The sequence below is a fragment of the Hippichthys cyanospilos genome, chromosome 9 (assembly GCF_059441005.1).
Source record: "Hippichthys cyanospilos isolate Australia breed blue-spotted pipefish chromosome 9, RoL_Hcya_1.0, whole genome shotgun sequence".
Lineage (NCBI taxonomy): Eukaryota > Metazoa > Chordata > Actinopteri > Syngnathiformes > Syngnathidae > Hippichthys > Hippichthys cyanospilos.
The window spans coordinates 12,483,425-12,502,159 of NC_142377.1; the positions used below are offsets into that span (position 1 = coordinate 12,483,425).

The following is an 18,735-nucleotide window of genomic DNA, read 5'->3' on the forward strand; positions in this document are numbered from 1 at the left end:
GTGTACATAAAAGCAAACACATACTTCCAGTAATTGACTCTGAAAATGCATTTCTGCATTTGGACACTTTGGAGCATTAATGTTTGATTAGCATAGGTTAGAGGTACTTGTTTTTACCTTTTCAAAAGGAGGAGGGCAAGAAAGGAGGATAAAGGGTTCAGGTAACACCTCTTAAGTCCAAGAGAGGTCAGATGAGGCAATGACCCGAGAGCATTCTAATTTTTCAAAGAAAAGCCGGAAAAGACTCATTTTCCTTGTACACAGTAACCTTTAACTTGGATTTCACAACAAACCTTACCAATGAAAATAAGATATGAAAAAGCCATTAGTTGTCGTTTTTATCTTTATTAACTTTACTGGTTTATGTAACACTTTAACATTCCTAAATGTGATGCAATCAATCAATTTATTACAGTCTTATATAAAAAATAAAAAAAAACAACAACCCTTGGTTGCGAAGTTATTCTCCTCAAAAGTTCTTCGACTCACAGACCATGAAGACTTGTTTGTACACACACATATGTGTGTGTGTGTGTGTGTGTGTGTGTGTGTATATATATATATATATATATATATATATATATATATATATATATATATATATATATATATATATATATATATATATATATATATATATTTTTTTTTAATTCCGAATTGATTTATTTCATTACTTCCTTAATGCTACAAGGCAAGGCTGAGATGTTTATCACAATCCAAAACACACAGTAAGGAGTCTGTGCGTGTGGCAATGAAAAACAGGGCGCCATCTCGTGGTCAACCTCAACGTCACACAGCACACAAACACATTCCGTTGTTTGTTTGCACTTGTGATTTTAGTAACATAACAATCTGTTGGGAACATGGTTCTCACTGGTGGGATTAATATTGTGCGTCAGAGTAAATGCATGAGACTTTGCTGGTCTTGCTTGATCATATAGTTTTCACAAGTTTTAGGAAACTTTGTGGCAGCATTTGGACAAAAGTTAAATGCAAAGACACAGAATTATTATTAGGAATTCTTTACTATTTAGTATATCTATTATGATACTATATTGTTTAATTTATAAATTTCCGGATCTGGTTTAACAATATATGCCTGTGACACGTAATGGCAGGCAGAACAGTTATATGCTCTCCCACTGGATGGAAAAAGGTAAATAATTGAGCATATCCACCCTTTTGTACACTTTTTGTAACTACACAGCGTGTACTTTCAAGGAAGAAAGGAAGAAACAATAACATTATGTGACACGCCAATGGAGTGCTGTGAAGGCTAACTTCAAAATAAACACACAGAATAAAACACAGTCATAAATGCAATGGTACTTTTATTTTGAGAATGGCCTTTGCAGCAGTGGATGCTGCCAGCTAACTTTTATTCCTCCTTGTGATTCAATTTTTATTTCACACACCGTCAATAAAAAAAATAAAAAAAATGCATTTAATCGCTGATTAGGGATGGAGTTGATTCTGAATAGAACCTTAGACTCAAAAATCTGAATCGAATTAAGCAGACAGTTGAAGATTCCCAACATGCATGCATTTGGAAGATACCAAACATGCATTCATGTGCATGATAGATGGATGGATGGATGGATGGATGGATGGATACAGACAGACAGACAGACAGACAGACAGACAGACAGACAGACAGACAGACAGACAGACAGACAGACAGACAGATAGATAGATAGATAGATAGATAGATAGATAGATAGATAGATAGATAGATAGATAGATAGATAGATAGATAGAACTGCTGTTGACAGACGCTACCCGTGACTGAGGCTATTCTGGTGAAGGGTTATTCCTAATTTAGTAGGCATGTGCGCTCAGCAAGGCTTTTAATTCCTGATCCAGTTACTTAACTGTGAAGGCCTTCACGTGGCTACCCCCACCCCATGACAGCCAGGTAATACAGCCATAATCCTTGACAGGTGGACTCTTGCTACCGACTTTCTCCAACAACAAACCATTGTATGAGTGTTTTAGGCCTCACTGCCGGATTGTAATGATTGTCTCCACCTCGGCTACATTATTCCATCTCGTCTCTGACTCTCTGGTATATGTAGCCAGAGGATAGAGCATCATCTCACCTGACCGCTGTTGGGAATATGGCCACTGCAGCAGAGGACCCTCACTTGGGCGCAGGCCCCGATGAGGAGGAGGACAGCTCTCAGTCAGGGTGGGATTCCGACAGCATTTTGTCCGATGACTCTGTGCTGCCGGACTACACGCCGGAGACATCCGATGGGCGAGCGGCATCCACATTATACCAAGCATGTGCTCGCAATGACCCGGTCTCTCTGCGAAGGGTTCTGGAGAGAGGGGTGACAAGAGAGGAGGTCATGGACTTGGACATCAATAATTGGGTAAGGGTCACATGTTTTTCCTGCTATTTACTGTTGAGAAGCTGAAAATTGTAGAATTTGAGAAATGTTGATTTAGATGAAGTATTTGAAGCGATTAATCAATTAACAAGAAACAGAGATGAATTTGATAAAAATAGTTGTCGATTAATTCAGTTGTTTAGTTAAACCCAAGACGCACACATAGACCTTTCGATATACGGTATATACAGTAATGAGGTGGGCAGTTTAAAATACCTCCCCAGAAATTAACCTAAACATTTTTGTCACGTTGTACTTATAGTTTCCCCCGGAAGGCCGTTATGACTGTGAACCCATACTAATGTATCATCATCTGGTCATATTATTATCTATACAGATAAATATTAATATATATTTTATTGGGCATCAGAAGTCAAGAAACGTAATTGTAAACATGCTTGATTTGCTTTCATGGGCCACATAAAATGGCCAGATCTGGTCCCCATACCTTGAGTTTGAGACCAACAAAGTAGAGGATTTACAAAATCAAACATAAAAAAAAAAAGATTTACACCAGATTATTTCAAAATTATTTAAACCAGCCTAGATTGTACACACATTCAAGAGGTGCTACAAATGTCCATCATTTCCTTGTATTTTGTGAACTATTTTCTTCAGAATGGCTTGATGGTGGCTTGCTGCAAAGGATTCGTAGACATTGTCTACAGTCTTAACACCTGTCCCTTTATCGACATTAATCATCAGGACAATGAAGGCAACACAGCCCTGATGATTGCATCCCAAGCAGGTGGGTCAGAACTAAACTCTACAATACAGATGCATCCATTTGTCATCCCAACAACCTCCACTATTATCTATGAAATTTGTCTGTAAGTACCTCTTTTTGATCTCCAGGTCATGTCAACACAGTCATGTACCTCCTGAATTATTATCCCGGAATAGACACCGAAATAAAAGACTGCCGTGGCTTCACAGCCCTCATCAAAGCTGCAATGACTGGCCGCGATGATGTGGTTGCTGCGCTTGTTATGGCAGGTACGTAACAAAATTTATTGATGAAGATGATTAAGTTGGGTCGGCAGTTACAACACCATTCACTCATACAGTAGCTGCTCTACTATGATGACACAGATCTTTTTTTTGAAAGCCGGCCATTATCCCTTTAACTTCCAAACGTTCGGTTCCAGAATAGCTGGCCAGGCTGTTGAGCTGTCCATATTTTAAGCCAGCTAACTTTGTCCGCCACAGTATGACGCCAGAGCCAGACCGGTTTAAGGGATCATTCCGAACATATTATCACACTAAAAAAGAGCCACCGGTAATCAGTGATCAGAAAAGCTCTACATAATTATTGGATTATTCAAATAAGTTTTGAATAATTTGATAATCAATTACTTGTCGATTAACCGACGAATTATGAAACCTCTATCATCAATTAATTTGATTATCAATTCATTGATTCTTATTGTTGAATCGTGGTACCTACTGAAGTCATTTTGCACAGTAATGCTTACTTTTATGCTCCATCCCTTTCTTTGTGTAGGTGCTGACATACACGTGACAGACACCTCAAGAGGAAAGTGCGCTCAAGACTGGGCACTAAAAACAGGTCGCTATGAGACACTGCATCGTCTGCGCTGCCTCAAAATGAGGCCAAAAGCTGAGCAGTTTTGTGAAAGTTACATCCCGGAGTGGCCCGAGCTCAAAGAGAGGGTCGCAAAGGCCATGGCGGAAAAAAGCACCCGGGAAAGGATTACCCATCACATTAAAAGCACATTCGGATTCCGGTTTCCTCGTGACCCCGAGGACAATGGAGTTATGGACCATATGGTGCGCATGACCACTAGTATCCACAGTCCACTCATTTCCACAGGCTGTCGTCCATTCTGCCCCACCAGTCCACCCGAGGTGGGCAAAAGGCGCCTCGCCGTACCGGAGCTGATGGAGAAACACTCCGAGAAGGAACTGGAGGAAAGTTCCGTTTGCCACAGCAACGGCTCCGTGTCACACATCATTCCCTCCATCCACTCAGCAGACTCCATTGCTACGACCTGCTGCGCTGACCCCGAGAGGAGAGGCAGCATCCTCTCACTGGCCTCTACCAAGGTGGCCTCCAAGTTCATCCCCCGAAGCATGGCCCGGAGGAACAGCGTGTTCCCCTCGGGATGCATCCCCCAGATCAATATCAACAGACCCACAGAAGCCACGCCAAAGAAAGAAAAGAAGAAGAAGAAGATGGAAAAAGGCTACCTGGAACCACCAAAGTGGAAATATAAGGAGATCAAGGATGAGAAGAAGAAGGAGAAAAAGGAGAAGGAGAAAAAGGAGAAAGAGAAAAATGAGAAAAAAAGAGACAGGGACAGCACAAAGACCAAAAAATAACATGATTCCTAAAGCGTCATCCAAACAAACTTGCTGTTTTTTACAATCACCACTCACGGCTGCAAACCAGTAAAATTATTGAGCTGCAAATTGTCACTTTTTGGGCATGTGGGTTTTTGCACAGTTTAGTATTTGACGTGTTTTTTTCGCCACTTTTGTCCCAGTTATCATAAAGTTGAAAACAGTTGTGGATATTCTCATTCTTCAAGGTCATTTTCCATCTCAGGGCATAGAATTGATCTCTAGAATTGACATTTGCATTTATTTCACACAGTTTTTTGTATGTTTAACTAAAGTACATTTTTCTTCATTTTTGGGGTGGGTAGAGCATTTTATATAGGATTTGCATTATGTATAGGTTTCAATCAGAGCATTTGTAAAGGCTTGATTACAAAAACTCAGGGTCCACATTTTAATGTCATCCATCATCGTTATCATTACTGGTACTGTTTTATTAGTTCTGTTTTATGCATCTACTCTATCTACCTCATGAGTTCAAAAGGCACAGATGGGACTACAACAGGGAAGGGAAAAATTAGGTTAGTTAAAAATGTATTTTTATTCATTTATCTCCTAAAACAATGTTAAATTATTCATTATATTGAATTATGTATTTTACAATTGTTACAAAAATACATATAAAACAATTCTAACTATGCATTTTCAATTAAATACCTTTCATTAATGTATAAAATAAATTATGAATATAGTTAAAATCAGTATGAATTATTACCTTCACATATACAAACTAGTCTTACATTCAATTTTAACTTTTTTTTTTTAACCTTATTGATGGCCCAGCCATTCGTATAATATGTGGTCCACTTTTTTTCCCATCTACAGTCAATCTCTGTACTACACAATCATGTTATAACAGACAGGGGTGCACACGAGTGGTGTGCAAGGTGCATGTGAACTCCTGGAAATTGAAAATTGAGCTCCAGTTCTATGGAGTAAGATTGCTGTCAAAAAGACATATGTATGTTTAATTATTCGTATGTGCAGTTTAACCATTCGTATCAGTAAAAGTTACAGCTTGTATGTATGGTATGAGTCTAAAATGTGAGGCTTTGAATCATTTTCTTGTGACTATGAACAAAATTTGTGGGTGTTTGTTTTTTTCTTCTTCTGACTATGACTCTAAAACCCGTGAGTGCAAAGTCTTTTCAATAAACTCTCAATTGGCTGGCAACCAGTTTGGGGTGACCCCCGCCTAACAGCTGGGATAGGCACCAGCAGGCCTGCAACCCTAATGAGGATTCAGCTGCTACAGAAAATAAATGGATGGACCTACTGTAATATGAATCTGTATTATTGTGTACATATATTTTGCTGGCTGTTTTTCAAATGTATATTTGTTGAACAATGCAAAACATGTAAATATTGTAAATATGTAGCAAACACATTAAAATAGAGGATTCCACAGTAGTCCTCAAATGTATAGAATTTGTTTTAATCATTATGCCTACTGTATTAGATAGATAGATAGATAGATAGATAGATAGATAGATAGATAGATAGATAGATAGATAGATAGATAGATAGATAGATAGATAGATGATGTCATTTGTTATGCTATTGCTTCTAAACAGTCAGTGTGAGTTGTACTTGCCTGTAGGAGGAGAATTTCGTGTCATGTGTCCTCGCCTCATCTCACGTTAGCAAACTAACTTAGTTAGCAAAAACCTGCTACGATGTCGTGAAACGCCGCGTTTGTATTTTTTTTTTTTTGTTCATTATGGCGAATATATGGGTTTCTGTGGTGTTCGTTAGCTCTCTGGTCCTGTACAGACGCTGTGAAGGTGAGTCGCATCTTGTTTTTGTTTCCCTCCGAACCAACAAGGCGAATCATTGTGGCGTTCGACGCTAGCATCAATATGCTAGTTGAGCTAGCCTTGTCACAAGGTTGGCTCTCGCTTTTTTTGTTTGTTTGTTCTGTTGTTTTTTAAAATTACAATAAACCCATGACTGAGCGTGCATTCGTTCTGCTAACGTAGAGCTGTTTTCAAACCAGGTAACTTGTATGACGTTTCCGTTCGTAACGTTGTGACAACTGAACTCATCTCACCTAATAGAAGTCATGAACGCTTGTTTACAGTGAAGTAAACAAGTAGTAAATCATCAAGTAAATCATCTCTTGCAGAGATGTTTTTCTTGAATATATTATATATTTGGTGGCACTGCACGGTCCCCAACATTTTGTCAAGTGTATATGATGATTGAAAATAGATTTGAATTACTAGTCAGATTATAAAAAACATTCTAGGGAAATCCACTTCATGTCTCAAGCATGTCTCATTTTCATCCCTATTCTAGTTGACCTGTGAGCTGGGACTGTGCCCAACATTTTTCAAGTCTAAATGATAACTAGTAAATAAATTTATATGACTAGTCATCTGGATCAGATTGTAAGAAGCATTCTGGGACAATTCACTTAAAATCCCAAGCAAGACTCATTTTCATCTCTATCCCAGTTGACCAGGCAAAAACAGGTTACACCTTTCAAGGCAAATATTGTACAGAGGCATTCTGGGACACCTCAGTGTTTGCCAGCCGGAACTTTTTATCTTCAGAATAATATGCTTCACAAAGCACGTTTTGTACTTTAAAAGCAACACAGAGTGCTGCTCAAAATAAATGCTTATTGACAGAAACACAAAGCTTGTTGTGGACCAAAAAGTGGAATCCATTATGAGGAAAAGATCCTTGCATAAACGTTTTTTGTCCTTATTTCCTTCACTGATACACTTCTGCAGCGGTCCTATAAATATGCAACTAACCAGTCTCATGAGACTTACTGACATCTCTTGTGTTGTCACGCATGATGATGCTTTAAACTCTCAAATGAAATCTGTTTGATTTTTCAGGCATAGCTTGTGACTGTCTCAGGCGCTACTGCCTTTAATCATGCCTTTTGTATCCCCACAGCTCTTCTGTGCAACTGCACCACTGCGGAATGTGAGAGGACGACAGGCTTCTGGTGCGAGACGGATGGAGCCTGCATGGCCTCCACGTCCCTCATTGATGGTCAAGATCAGCACGTTCGGACTTGCATCACCAGAGACAAACTTGAACCTCCTGGACAGCCTTTCTACTGTCTGAGTGCAGAAGGTCTAGTCAACATCTACTGCTGCTACACTGACTACTGCAACAGCATTGACGTCAAAGTGCCATCTGGTGAGAATGAAAACCACTACAGCAACAATTTGAGTACTGCAGGACAAGAGTATATATGATACTGCTCCAATGGCTTAGGCAGGCACAACAAAAGGAGCAGCAGAACAAACTGAATTAAAGCAATATTGCACAAACTGTTAAATTAAAATACTTTGAATCATTTATTTATGTAACTTGTACCCACTTCTGAAGTGTACAACATTATTCATTTGGAGTCTGAGAAAGACACATTTCAACATGTTATGTGACGACCAAGTTTGCATGTTCAGTGGACTCACAGAAAATAGAGACACAGTGTCCTCACCCAACTCAACCCACACATATTCACTGCAGTCTGCTGGATTATGTAATTACTTCTGCCAAGGATGGGATGATTTCATCAGTGTTGGTTTGTTTGTTTTCTTTGTTTGGATTGCAGCTAGTGCTCTACAGATTTGGATATTGTGGAATCGCAAAAATTGTTCAGTTTGAAGTTCAGTTCACGTATTAAAGAAGTGAATACCAGAGACAGAGCCAGAGACTCTAAAAAAACTGCTGAACAGCAACTGAATCCCACATCTAATTTAGAACCAAAACGGGGAGTCTGTCATAAGATTATAATTATTTGAGCCGTTATTTTGGGAATTATTTGTGACATTTCATAATTTGGACCTTGATACAGAGCAGAAAATGGAGGAAACCAGTTTTGCTTGGAAAAAATCTTTTTTATTCATCATAGTTGCCTATTTAGAAAACCACAAGCACATTAGTAAGCAGGACTAGTTCTTGGCTTGGTTAGGTTTTGCATTCCATTTAAACTAATACCCAGTTCACTTTCTTCAGTGACCACCCAGTCCGGCCCCGATGTCGGTTTGTGGCCAGGGGAGACATGGGGGCTGCTGGAATTGGTCGCCGTGATAGTAGGGCCGCTACTCCTGCTTTGTCTGCTGCTGCTGCTCGGAGTTCTCGTGTGCCAATACCAGCGGCGGGCCTGTGGCCACAGACAGAGACTCGAGGTGGAAGACCCCTCCTGCGACCACCTTTACATGCCCAACGACAGGAGCCTGCAGGACTTCATTTACGATCTATCCACGTCTGGTTCCGGCTCAGGTAGGGGCAAAATGTAATTCCCGGACCGCACGTCAACTTTCATGTCCGCCGTTCACATCGTTCCCTCTCGTTGTTCTGTTCAGGCCTGCCTCTGTTTGTCCAGAGGACGGTAGCCAGAACAATCGTTCTCCAAGAAGTCATCGGAAAGGGACGCTTTGGAGAGGTGTGGCGAGGACGTTGGCGGGGCGGCGACGTGGCGGTGAAAATCTTCTCCTCCAGAGAAGAGCGCTCCTGGTTCCGCGAGGCGGAAATCTATCAGACCATCATGATACGCCACGAGAACATCCTTGGCTTCATTGCAGCCGACAACAAAGGTGCACATCTTGCCCGTCTTTTTAGAAAAAGAGGACATGTTTCTTTTTGTTTCATGTGAGGCACATCTGTGACCTGCCTTTCATACCCTCCTCATCATTAACTTTTCAACACATCGATACTTAACTAAACACAAATCAATGAGCAATTATTGTCTGTCTTGGTATTCAGACAATGGCACTTGGACTCAGCTGTGGTTGGTGTCAGACTACCACGAGTACGGGTCCCTGTTCGACTACCTGAACCGCTACTCTGTTACGGCAGAAGGGATGATCAAATTGGCTTTGACTGCTGCCAGTGGCCTGGCACATCTGCACATGGAGATACTCGGAACGCAAGGTGCACCCCCTTGGACAAAATGCACTGACTGCTGTAGGCCACTAGGGGGGGGAAGTAGTACTTCTAACATTAACAATTCTCATCTTCTCAAACTTTGTAGGAAAGCCCGGCATCGCCCACCGTGATCTGAAGTCCAAGAACATACTCGTGAAGAAGAACGGCACCTGCGCCATCGCCGATCTGGGCTTAGCCGTCCGTCACGACTCTGTCACTGACACCATCGACATCGCTCCCAACCAAAGAGTGGGAACCAAGAGGTGGGTCGCTCGGAGAACATGTTTTTCCTCTTGACTTCTGGCCATCGGTAAACATATTCCTTCCAGGTACATGGCTCCGGAAGTCCTGGATGAGACGATCAACACCAGACACTTTGACTCGTTCAAATGTGCCGATATCTACGCTTTGGGGCTGGTCTACTGGGAGATTGCGCGCCGCTGTAACAGCGGAGGTGACGCACGATCTGTTTTCACTCGGGTTATTCAAGCCCTGTGCATGCAGTGCAGCTCTTAACTTTGTGTTGTGCTGTGCTGGCAGGTATCCATGAAGAATATCAGCTGCCCTACTACGATCTGGTGCCATCGGATCCTTCGGTAGAAGACATGAAAAAGGTGGTGTGTGACCAAAAGACACGGCCCAACATCTCAAATTGGTGGCAGAGCCATGAGGTAATAACATATGGAATATTTTCTACCACCGTATAACAATTCATCGAACTCGCAGAATCATAAACCTCCCTGGCGGGGAATAGGTACCAGTCTAACCTGTGAATAATGAAAATCCATCAAAAGAAAATGGATATCTACACCAACACCTAATGGTTTGAGCAGATTACGCTGTAATGTTTGTTTTTTTTCTGCCAAATGCCATTGCCTCCAAAAATCTATATTGATCAGGCACTTAAAAGACTAAAAACCAATGCTGAGCCATGTGTCTATTTTATGAAACCTTGGAACTACATTTGTCGTGGTATCAATAGGTGGGTTTTTTTTTGCAATCCAATAGATAATGCAACATCAGCTGTTTTATTTCTAGTTCATCTGCTGTACAATTTGGTCACTCACGAAAATGTTCATCTGTATAAACGTTAACAAAATAAAGGCATACATTTTGCAAAGAAATCAGTAAAACAGAAGTCAACAACATGTTGCTTCAACTAATTTGCTCTTAATTTGAAAACAAAAATTCATTTCTGCTTTTCCTTCTGTTCCAGGCTTTGCGCGTTATGGGCAAAATAATGAGAGAGTGTTGGTACGCCAATGGCGCTGCCCGCTTGACTGCCCTGCGCATCAAAAAGAGCTTGTCCCAGCTTACTGTCAAAGAAGACTTTAAAATCTGATCATCTCTGCAGGCGGACAAACAGTGGAAATCAGCTCATGGAAGTGTCACATCTTCAATTTTGCCTTCCTCAGACACCCTAAGAATATGTGACCACTTTATTGATGACTGCAAAGACAGTAAGTAGCTTTGGGAGTTTTTAAGGCACTTGATATCTGACAAATCCTACCTCGCCTACCCAGAAACCTGACGGACTGGACTCCCCTTCTCCACACCACTAAAAGTATCCTGGGACTTTCCCTGCACTTGGAAGCAATCGGTGACAGTGAATGTATAATAACGAAGGTGATGGGGAGTTTCAGTGATCCTCAGTGGAAAATAACGCATCTGGTCCCGTGGGTGCAAATGCAACTGCACAACCCCCTTCATTGCTTCAGTAAAGGATGGACTGTTGCAGTGTATGCACTGCCCACAGATTTGTGTTGCTGTCGTAGTTGGTTTCTCACAGTAGTCAGACATGCACTCAAATCACAGATCGCATCTTTTTTTTTTTTGGTTTTAAATGTCATCTCAGCATCTTACAGGACACCACTGGTTCCAACATTTTGACAGCATAGTTTAGGGGTGGGGATGCGTTTTCCTATCGTTGCTAACTTTTTTAAAAGGCTTGTATAAAAAAAAAAAAAACAATGCCAATGACTCACACACGTACATTATTCTCTAAGTTTGTCTTTAGGTTTTAAAATAAAATGGATCTCCATCCCAGACACTGTCATTTAAAATTAAATTAAAGCTTGTTTTGTGCATATTTGTAAGGAGTGCTACTTAACTAATTCTCAGAAATGTTTGTTTCAGGGAACAGATGCACTTTTGTCTTTTGCTGTAACAATATTTATTTATATTTGTTTGCGATTGGACCGCCCAGAGAAGGCCTCACGTGTATTACTACTGACCTCGCTGCATGACTCACACTTGTCTGTAACTTATGTGTTTTTAACATGACTGAATTCACAATGGTGAGAGGAAATGCTGAAACTGACCACTGTACCCACTGTCAATGTATATTTGTTGTCACATGCACTGTAAAGGCTTGTCAGGTTATGTGTTTAGGCTAGTTCACACTGCAGGGCTCAATGCTCAATTCCAATTTTTTTTTTTTTTGTGAGTTTGTTCACATTTATGTATAAATGTAGGCTGTATTTAACCTTGTGAATGCTCAATGGCCATAAACTGTCCCACATGCACATTGGGGACATACTGTATGATATCATACAAAGATTGTGACATTTGTCGCTTGTTTGTTACAAGCGAATTGGATGAATGCGACCTGGCTGTTCAGACTCAAGTGGCATGACAAAAGATTGGATATGGATGGGATTTAGGACCACATACCCAAGTGGCCTGGGTTGTATTTGGGACCAAAAAAAAACAACCTGATCTGTGTCCTTCACACTGGAATTCAAATTGGGTCATTTCAGGTTGCAGTGTGAACCTAGCTTTGGACATTAAAGGCAATAATGAAAGCTGTTTTGTCCAATTGTACTTGTCTTACATTCAATGTAAATACATGCCCCCTTGGGAAACCAACCATGAGCCAAATTAACATTCGATCAGGTTTGGTTTGGTTTGTATTTCTTCACCGCAAGGAACCTGAACAGGAATATATGACACACAAATTCTCAAAGAACATTTATTGCTCCTTACAATTGGCTGCAGTTTATACAACAATTGCATTTCTATACACGTTTCAAACATACACGTTTGGAACATAAATAAAAGCAGAAATGTAGAAATATATTTTTGTTGTTGTTGTTTCAAATGACAAATACCCAAAGAAATAATGGTTATGCTTGACCAGTTCTATTACAGTGTTGGCCCACTCTCCAAATAGAACAATGACACAGCACGTTCATGAGTAATACAAATCCCTTTTAATTTATAGTTTGTGTAACAAAAACAGGTAATAGTTGTAGTCTTGGATTTTAAACGTCAAATCTTTTAAAAACGGATACAACAAATGTTATAATCATCTTTAGTGAGTCTATGGATGCAGTTAGTAGTTAATATGGCAGATTACAAGGTTCTTCATTTGCTACTAAACACTTGACAATCTGAACCTGTCAGTTCAATTTATTCTTACTCCATAAAACCTCAACTTTAGTTGTAACGACAAATTCAACTCAACATCACGTCTTAGTGTATTTCCATAAAATAAAATGTGAGTGTGGGGAGTATCAAATGAACCTAGTTGACAATTAAAATATCTAACTAGCGCGTGGTTGGATGGAATAACTGCCTCACCACAAATGAGAAGAAATCTTATCAATCCAAGAATGTTTTCCTTTTGCTGGTAGCTGACCATTACTAATTATTAAAATGAGCATCTTGGCTCCCTTGTGATGTAAAATTTGGCTCAATGTGCTACGTGCTGTTTTGCTCACTTTGTAAAACTTGGTGAACATCAAAGTATTTTTGCACAGATGAAGTCGTGAATAGGAAAGACGAGCTCATTCATTTGCTGTCAAAATCCCCCACCCGCTTCCTTCCCTCATGTCACGTTTTTCTCCCTTAGCTCGGGCCTCACCTCCCACGTGGATACCGTTCGCATCAAGCGGTGCCTATGGGCAGAAAAATCAAACTTATACTTATCGAGTTGAGCGCGACTTACCGTGCGGCCAAACGCTCGGCTTACCCTCATCTCGATCGGTGAGCACCAGTGCCTGGAGGATATCCGAGAGGGAGACGATACCCTTTACCACATCCCGCTCGTCCACAACCACCAACCTGTGCACCTGGATGACACAAACATCATCACTCTACGTGAACCTCTGACTCAATGACATCTTTCCATATACTATAATTCAAAATCATTCTATTATATTCCATGATTCCAAAGCCTTCGACATTCTTCCTTTGATTTCTCAGTTTTCCCCACACTCAAGTTCTTCATAAATTGCTTCATCTAGTTTGTATCAAAATAACGGTAACAGCTCATCCATGGCAAAAATCCTCCGCTGACCTTACCTCAGCTTCAACCAGTCTGTTGATGATGGCCTCCAGTGTCTCGTGGCGATTGCAGGTCAGCACCCCTTCGAAGTACTGAGAGCGGTGCTGCAAGGCTTTGGTCACGGTCAAATCAAGGTTATTGTAAGTCTTCTCAGCTGCCAGGTTCTGGAAGGAGCACATTCATGTTTTCACCACTTTAAATTGCCTCATGGCCACACCATGTCTTTGGAATGGTAATATGGAGCAAGGTGCACATGGTTGAATCGTTTGTATCCATCCACCTCAACTAATTACGTTAAAAGGCTCTTTCCACAACCCAGATTACACAGCATTAACTAATCTCCCCTGCTGCTTCCATGGATGAAGGAATCTCAACAATGTTTCATAATAATAAAAATACTAAGAGCATTTTGCATTTGCTTTGTGAAAAATTTTAAGTGAGTGCGGATTAATTTGGAACAGATTAACATTTTACACTGTGAAGTAATGAAATGGATATTGCACTCGGGTGAAATGCACTAAACTGATCTAAAAATTGGAGGAAGTATTAGTACTATGTACTAGTTCTATGTTACTTCTAAACGGGAAATAACTCGACAATTGAAAATTATTCTTGGCGGCCGAATAATCGTTTTGAGATCTAAAAGTGTCTGAATGCTTAAGATTAAGAGCTCAACTGGAATTATTAACAGACTTCTTTAGCCCTATATGAGAGCAGACTGATAAAATTGTGTTGAAATTAAATAAAAATATTTGCAAGCATCTGCATAGGGGGAAAATAAATTTTTCTGATAATTTTCTGATAGACACCGGCAACCAAATCATTAATAAAAAAAAAAAAAAAGGGGTTTTGTATCAACGATTTAAAAAAGAAAAATACTGCTTTTAATAAATGGTCAGAAATGAAAAGAAGTTGAACAAAAAAAATCCAATTCACCAATTAATTGGCAAAACAATGATGAATTATTCTAATAATCGTTAGATGAAGCCCTACTGCAAATTTACCCGAATAAATACACACATAAATGTAAAGTATACATAAACTTACAATGACATCAAACTTGGAGTAAATGTCCACCACTCGACCTGCACAACAGAGAAGGCATCAGTAATAAAATGAAAAGTATGATAATAATGCACTCGATTTATGTGCAATGGTGATGAGAGGTAAGTGCTATTATTTGTATGAGTAGCTGTCATTGTATCATGTCAATCCAGCTGCGTAGATGCCAGAAAGTGTTGACAATAGATGAAACTGAAACTAACAGGTATTTGCAAAAAATAAAAATAAATACACTTTGTAAACCCACCAACCTTTGTCGTCCACCACGGGGAGCGCAGACACTCGTTGCTCTACAAAAATACCCAGCGCCGTGTACAACGGTGTGTCTGTGCGGACCACCGCAATGTTCTGGAATGTTCCGATGTTCAGCTCCTCCAAAGTTTGACTCAGGAACGTCGGTTTTGGCATCTCCGATATCTGAAAACAGTTACAGATTGTCCTTCGCTTGCAGGCACGTTTGTACAAGCCTGAGTTCTTCTCGTTTCAAACTCATTCCCCCAAAGCGCCAAGTTTTGTTTGACGTTTGAGGTATATTTTTTTTCAGAAAATGTTGGTATTGTGCTACTTCTAGGGTGTTCCGCTTTGATCGTCCTGTATCTTATTTGGTAGAAGTGAGGCCAAAAGAAACGTACAAAGAGCTTCAAGAACTTCAGGATCCGCTTGTGTGTGAGGATGTAGAGCGTGTTTCCAGTCAAGGGGTCGATCACCGGCAGTCTGTGGATTTTGTTCTTGAGCAGTGAAGATACGGCATCGTACAAGCTGGAAACAAAATTGAGAAAGGGATTTTGTTTGGCACTTACAATTAAAATAACTTCAAGGGAAGTGAAAATAAATTTCCTGTATTTGACAACAGAGAAGAGTGTTGTTACCAACCTTGACAAATCGGAATGATTTTGTCTACTCTCAACAAAATAACTCGGGCTAAGAACAAAAGTTGACCAAATTGGGTAAGCTGACTGAAAATAGGTTGACTAAAACATCCGCAGAAGCTACGCCAGAGCCATGGTGTCATACAGCCCCATCGCTTGTCCTGGTCCACCACCTAGTGGCCGAATAGCAGATGCTTGTATGCTTAAAAACACTAATTTAGTGATTAGCCGACTTCATAAAATATTAGCATACATATCATGCCAAAATAAAGAAGAGTTTCCCAAACTCTGAGGCTGTATTATCCAAGACGTTATGCAGTCTTTACCAACAATATATATAGTGGCGTGGTTTTACGTGTTCAAACTGGAGTGGGCAAGGTCTTAAAGAGGCTAGATGTAATCAAACACAAAAAACAATAAACATACAAACCTGGCATTGGGTGATATGCTAACTAAGGGCTTGAAAGAGTCTTGAAGATACAGCTCTGTTAAATTGAAAGCATACATAAAAAACACGTTTAATAACACATTAAATTAAAAATAGTTACCGGCACATGAAAGACTTAAAGGACTTAGGTTAATTTAAAAAAATAAAATAAAATACACACCTCTCCATGTTTCTATTTTGTGCTCTTCCAACTCATAAATCTGAACCTGAAAAACAGTTCACAACAACAAAAATCTGTGATTAAATGTCCGCTTTCTCAGGAAACCACCACACCTGTATATTCATTAACTTACCAAAGGAGACTTATAGTAGCGATGAAGGATGTTAATGAAGTCTGTAATAGTTAGCATACCTGCAGAGAGCATTAGGTCAATTCTGTTTTGTTTTGAACAAACTCTACTGTAGTTATGAAAAAAACTAAATCTTACCAACAAAGCACTGCTTGTTACTGTCCCATAGGGGGGCTGCTCTCACCCCATTGGAAACAAGGGCAAAAAATGCCTTCTTGACCTGTGATATATGAAAAAAAAAAGACAAATACTGTGTTTTTTTCCCAGAAAAATTATCATTCAGTATGTGTCAGTTCAAAATAAGAACAAATTTAACTTCAAGAATGATAGATACTATCTAACCTGGAGGGAGGTGTCGAAAACAACTAATTTGGAGCTGGTGGGTACGAGATCATAACAGCGATGGGACTTCATGAACCTGGTGTATACATTGTACTCAGGGTCTGAAAGGGAAAAGTGAGACAGGGGTGAGAAGTCATTTTAAATGTCATCATTATGTGATTTCGCCTCCTACCCTCAACGAGAGGATCCTTTTTACTTTCTAGATCTTCAACAGTTGCCGGAATCTGAAGGGAGAAAAAAACATGCCAAGACAGGTTTTTAAAAACAGGCTAATATGCAGATCATTTAATAACATAACATTTTGCCCAAAGGTCTTTATTGTGTCCTGTGGCCCTAGTAAGGTTGATTACAATGAACTGGCAGTGTGTTTCTTATGCACACTTTCTGTATTGACATACACTGAGACTGAGTTTAATTTCACTCTTTCTGAAAACAATACAGGCATTATTCTTTTTTTTTTTTTTACTTTATAATTTATTTTCAGATAATATTTTACTGTGGGCTCAATGGATTAAGCTCACAAGAAACAAAAACTGCTTGTCTTGAGTAAACAGGAACGAAATTATTCTTCATTTAACAGCTACCGGTTAAGTCTTCTTTTGGGTAAGGAGATCCACTCTTCAGTAAATGCAGCAAGTAGGCAAGTGTATTAGTAACTGTTTGTAATATTGACAGTTATGCTATGAAAATAACAACAGTACTTGGTTTAGTTCTGTACCTATCTGAAGTCAAGGAGAGGCAGGGAAATTAGTTGTTTTTTAATCAATCTACTAGGCAGAAACTGAGCTACACTGCATTTGTTTTCAGACAAGGCATGTGGCAAGAGTGCAAGGTAGTTGTATACCTCGTCATCTAAAGAATATGGTTTGAACATGACCTCTTTGTCACTTTTTAATAAGATTATTGCCCTTGGTAATTAACACAATTAACATGTGTAGCCAATTGTTCCAAGTTGCACAATAAAATAACAGTTAAACGGCGATTTAATTCACATTATTGCGTGTTTACAGGTACATACATCGCTTTGAAAAGGCAATGTTGAGCAACTGGGGAAATATAATGAAACTCGTTGCTTTACTAAACTCTGCTTCCAACTCCAAGCTAATGACGTTAGCAGTGACCAGTCAAAGCCTGTTGGTAATAAATCACCATTACAAGGTGACTCAAGTCGCTCAACATAACTAGAAGTATTCGGATCACTAACTAAACTCGTTATTTCAGAAAGTATATGCAAAAGAGATGTCACAATAATGCCAAGCATATCCAGCTAGCTACTTCGAAAATACTTGGTTAGCATCGCTTGCTACTGTTAGCATGTTTCATACTGGCGCAGAAGCTGAAGCCGAGCAAACTGTGAAATAGTCAAACTGGAAAATATCAGTCATGGAACTTACACACTCCATATTCCATTCGTGTCAGGTCTCGTCCGCGGCCGCTCCGTTTGTGCGACAATTTCAGCCAAAGGTTCGCAAATCCGGTGCATCGGCTACGTGACAAACCAGAGCATCCTGGCAGGTTACTACCGTAATAAATGTATAGTTCGCGCAGCAAAATGTGTGGTCGCAAGCGTTTGGCCAAATTACGCTATAAATAACACGGGGATTTACGGTTCAGTTGGGCCCCACGCCAAGAATTTATACAGTATAGCTTTACGTAGCACGGTAGTTTTATGACAAACTGTTCAGTACAAGTGGACTTTAAAGGTGAAAATTACTCGAAAATACTAAAAAAGCTATGTTTGTGTATTATGAATGATTGTAAATGCACACAACTTTGTGTGAATGTAGTC

General features: G+C 39.8%; 4 protein-coding genes across 4 annotated transcripts in view; 2 read left to right on the plus strand and 2 right to left on the minus strand.

The window, feature by feature from the left end:
* Positions 1 to 6,587, minus strand: part of arhgef25b (Rho guanine nucleotide exchange factor 25b) — a 23,462-nt gene extending 16,875 nt beyond the window's left edge. Inside the window, exons 1-2 of the mRNA XM_088423113.1 lie at positions 6,349 to 6,587; positions 2,100 to 2,321 (exon numbers count right to left, since the gene is read on the minus strand). The gene's annotated coding sequence lies outside the window, so the exon portion shown is untranslated. The remainder of the gene's footprint in view (positions 1 to 2,099; positions 2,322 to 6,348) is intronic.
* Positions 1,886 to 6,144, plus strand: ankrd33ab (ankyrin repeat domain 33Ab). The gene is made up of 4 exons (XM_088423118.1): positions 1,886 to 2,375; positions 3,012 to 3,141; positions 3,249 to 3,389; positions 3,898 to 6,144. The coding sequence occupies exons 1-4, from the start codon at positions 2,118 to 2,120 to the stop codon at positions 4,734 to 4,736; spliced, it is 1,368 nt and encodes a 455-aa protein (XP_088279244.1). The 5' UTR covers positions 1,886 to 2,117; the 3' UTR covers positions 4,737 to 6,144.
* LOC148418908 (activin receptor type-1B-like) lies at positions 6,346 to 12,451 on the plus strand. Its single transcript, XM_088423117.1, has 9 exons — positions 6,346 to 6,538; positions 7,665 to 7,913; positions 8,736 to 9,002; positions 9,086 to 9,316; positions 9,486 to 9,653; positions 9,754 to 9,910; positions 9,977 to 10,101; positions 10,188 to 10,318; positions 10,864 to 12,451. The coding sequence occupies exons 1-9, from the start codon at positions 6,475 to 6,477 to the stop codon at positions 10,987 to 10,989; spliced, it is 1,518 nt and encodes a 505-aa protein (XP_088279243.1). The 5' UTR covers positions 6,346 to 6,474; the 3' UTR covers positions 10,990 to 12,451.
* A 153-nt stretch (positions 12,452 to 12,604) lies between these two features.
* On the minus strand, positions 12,605 to 18,488 carry prkag1 (protein kinase, AMP-activated, gamma 1 non-catalytic subunit). The gene is made up of 13 exons (XM_088423119.1): positions 18,341 to 18,488; positions 17,119 to 17,170; positions 16,947 to 17,047; positions 16,743 to 16,824; positions 16,608 to 16,666; positions 16,475 to 16,520; positions 16,297 to 16,351; positions 15,630 to 15,756; positions 15,249 to 15,414; positions 14,983 to 15,020; positions 13,953 to 14,099; positions 13,621 to 13,720; positions 12,605 to 13,546 (listed from the first exon to the last, which is right to left on the minus strand). Exons 1-13 carry the CDS (start codon positions 18,347 to 18,349, stop codon positions 13,536 to 13,538), a joined length of 993 nt encoding a protein of 330 aa, XP_088279245.1. The 5' UTR covers positions 18,350 to 18,488; the 3' UTR covers positions 12,605 to 13,535.
* Between the last annotated feature and the right edge of the window lie 247 nt (positions 18,489 to 18,735).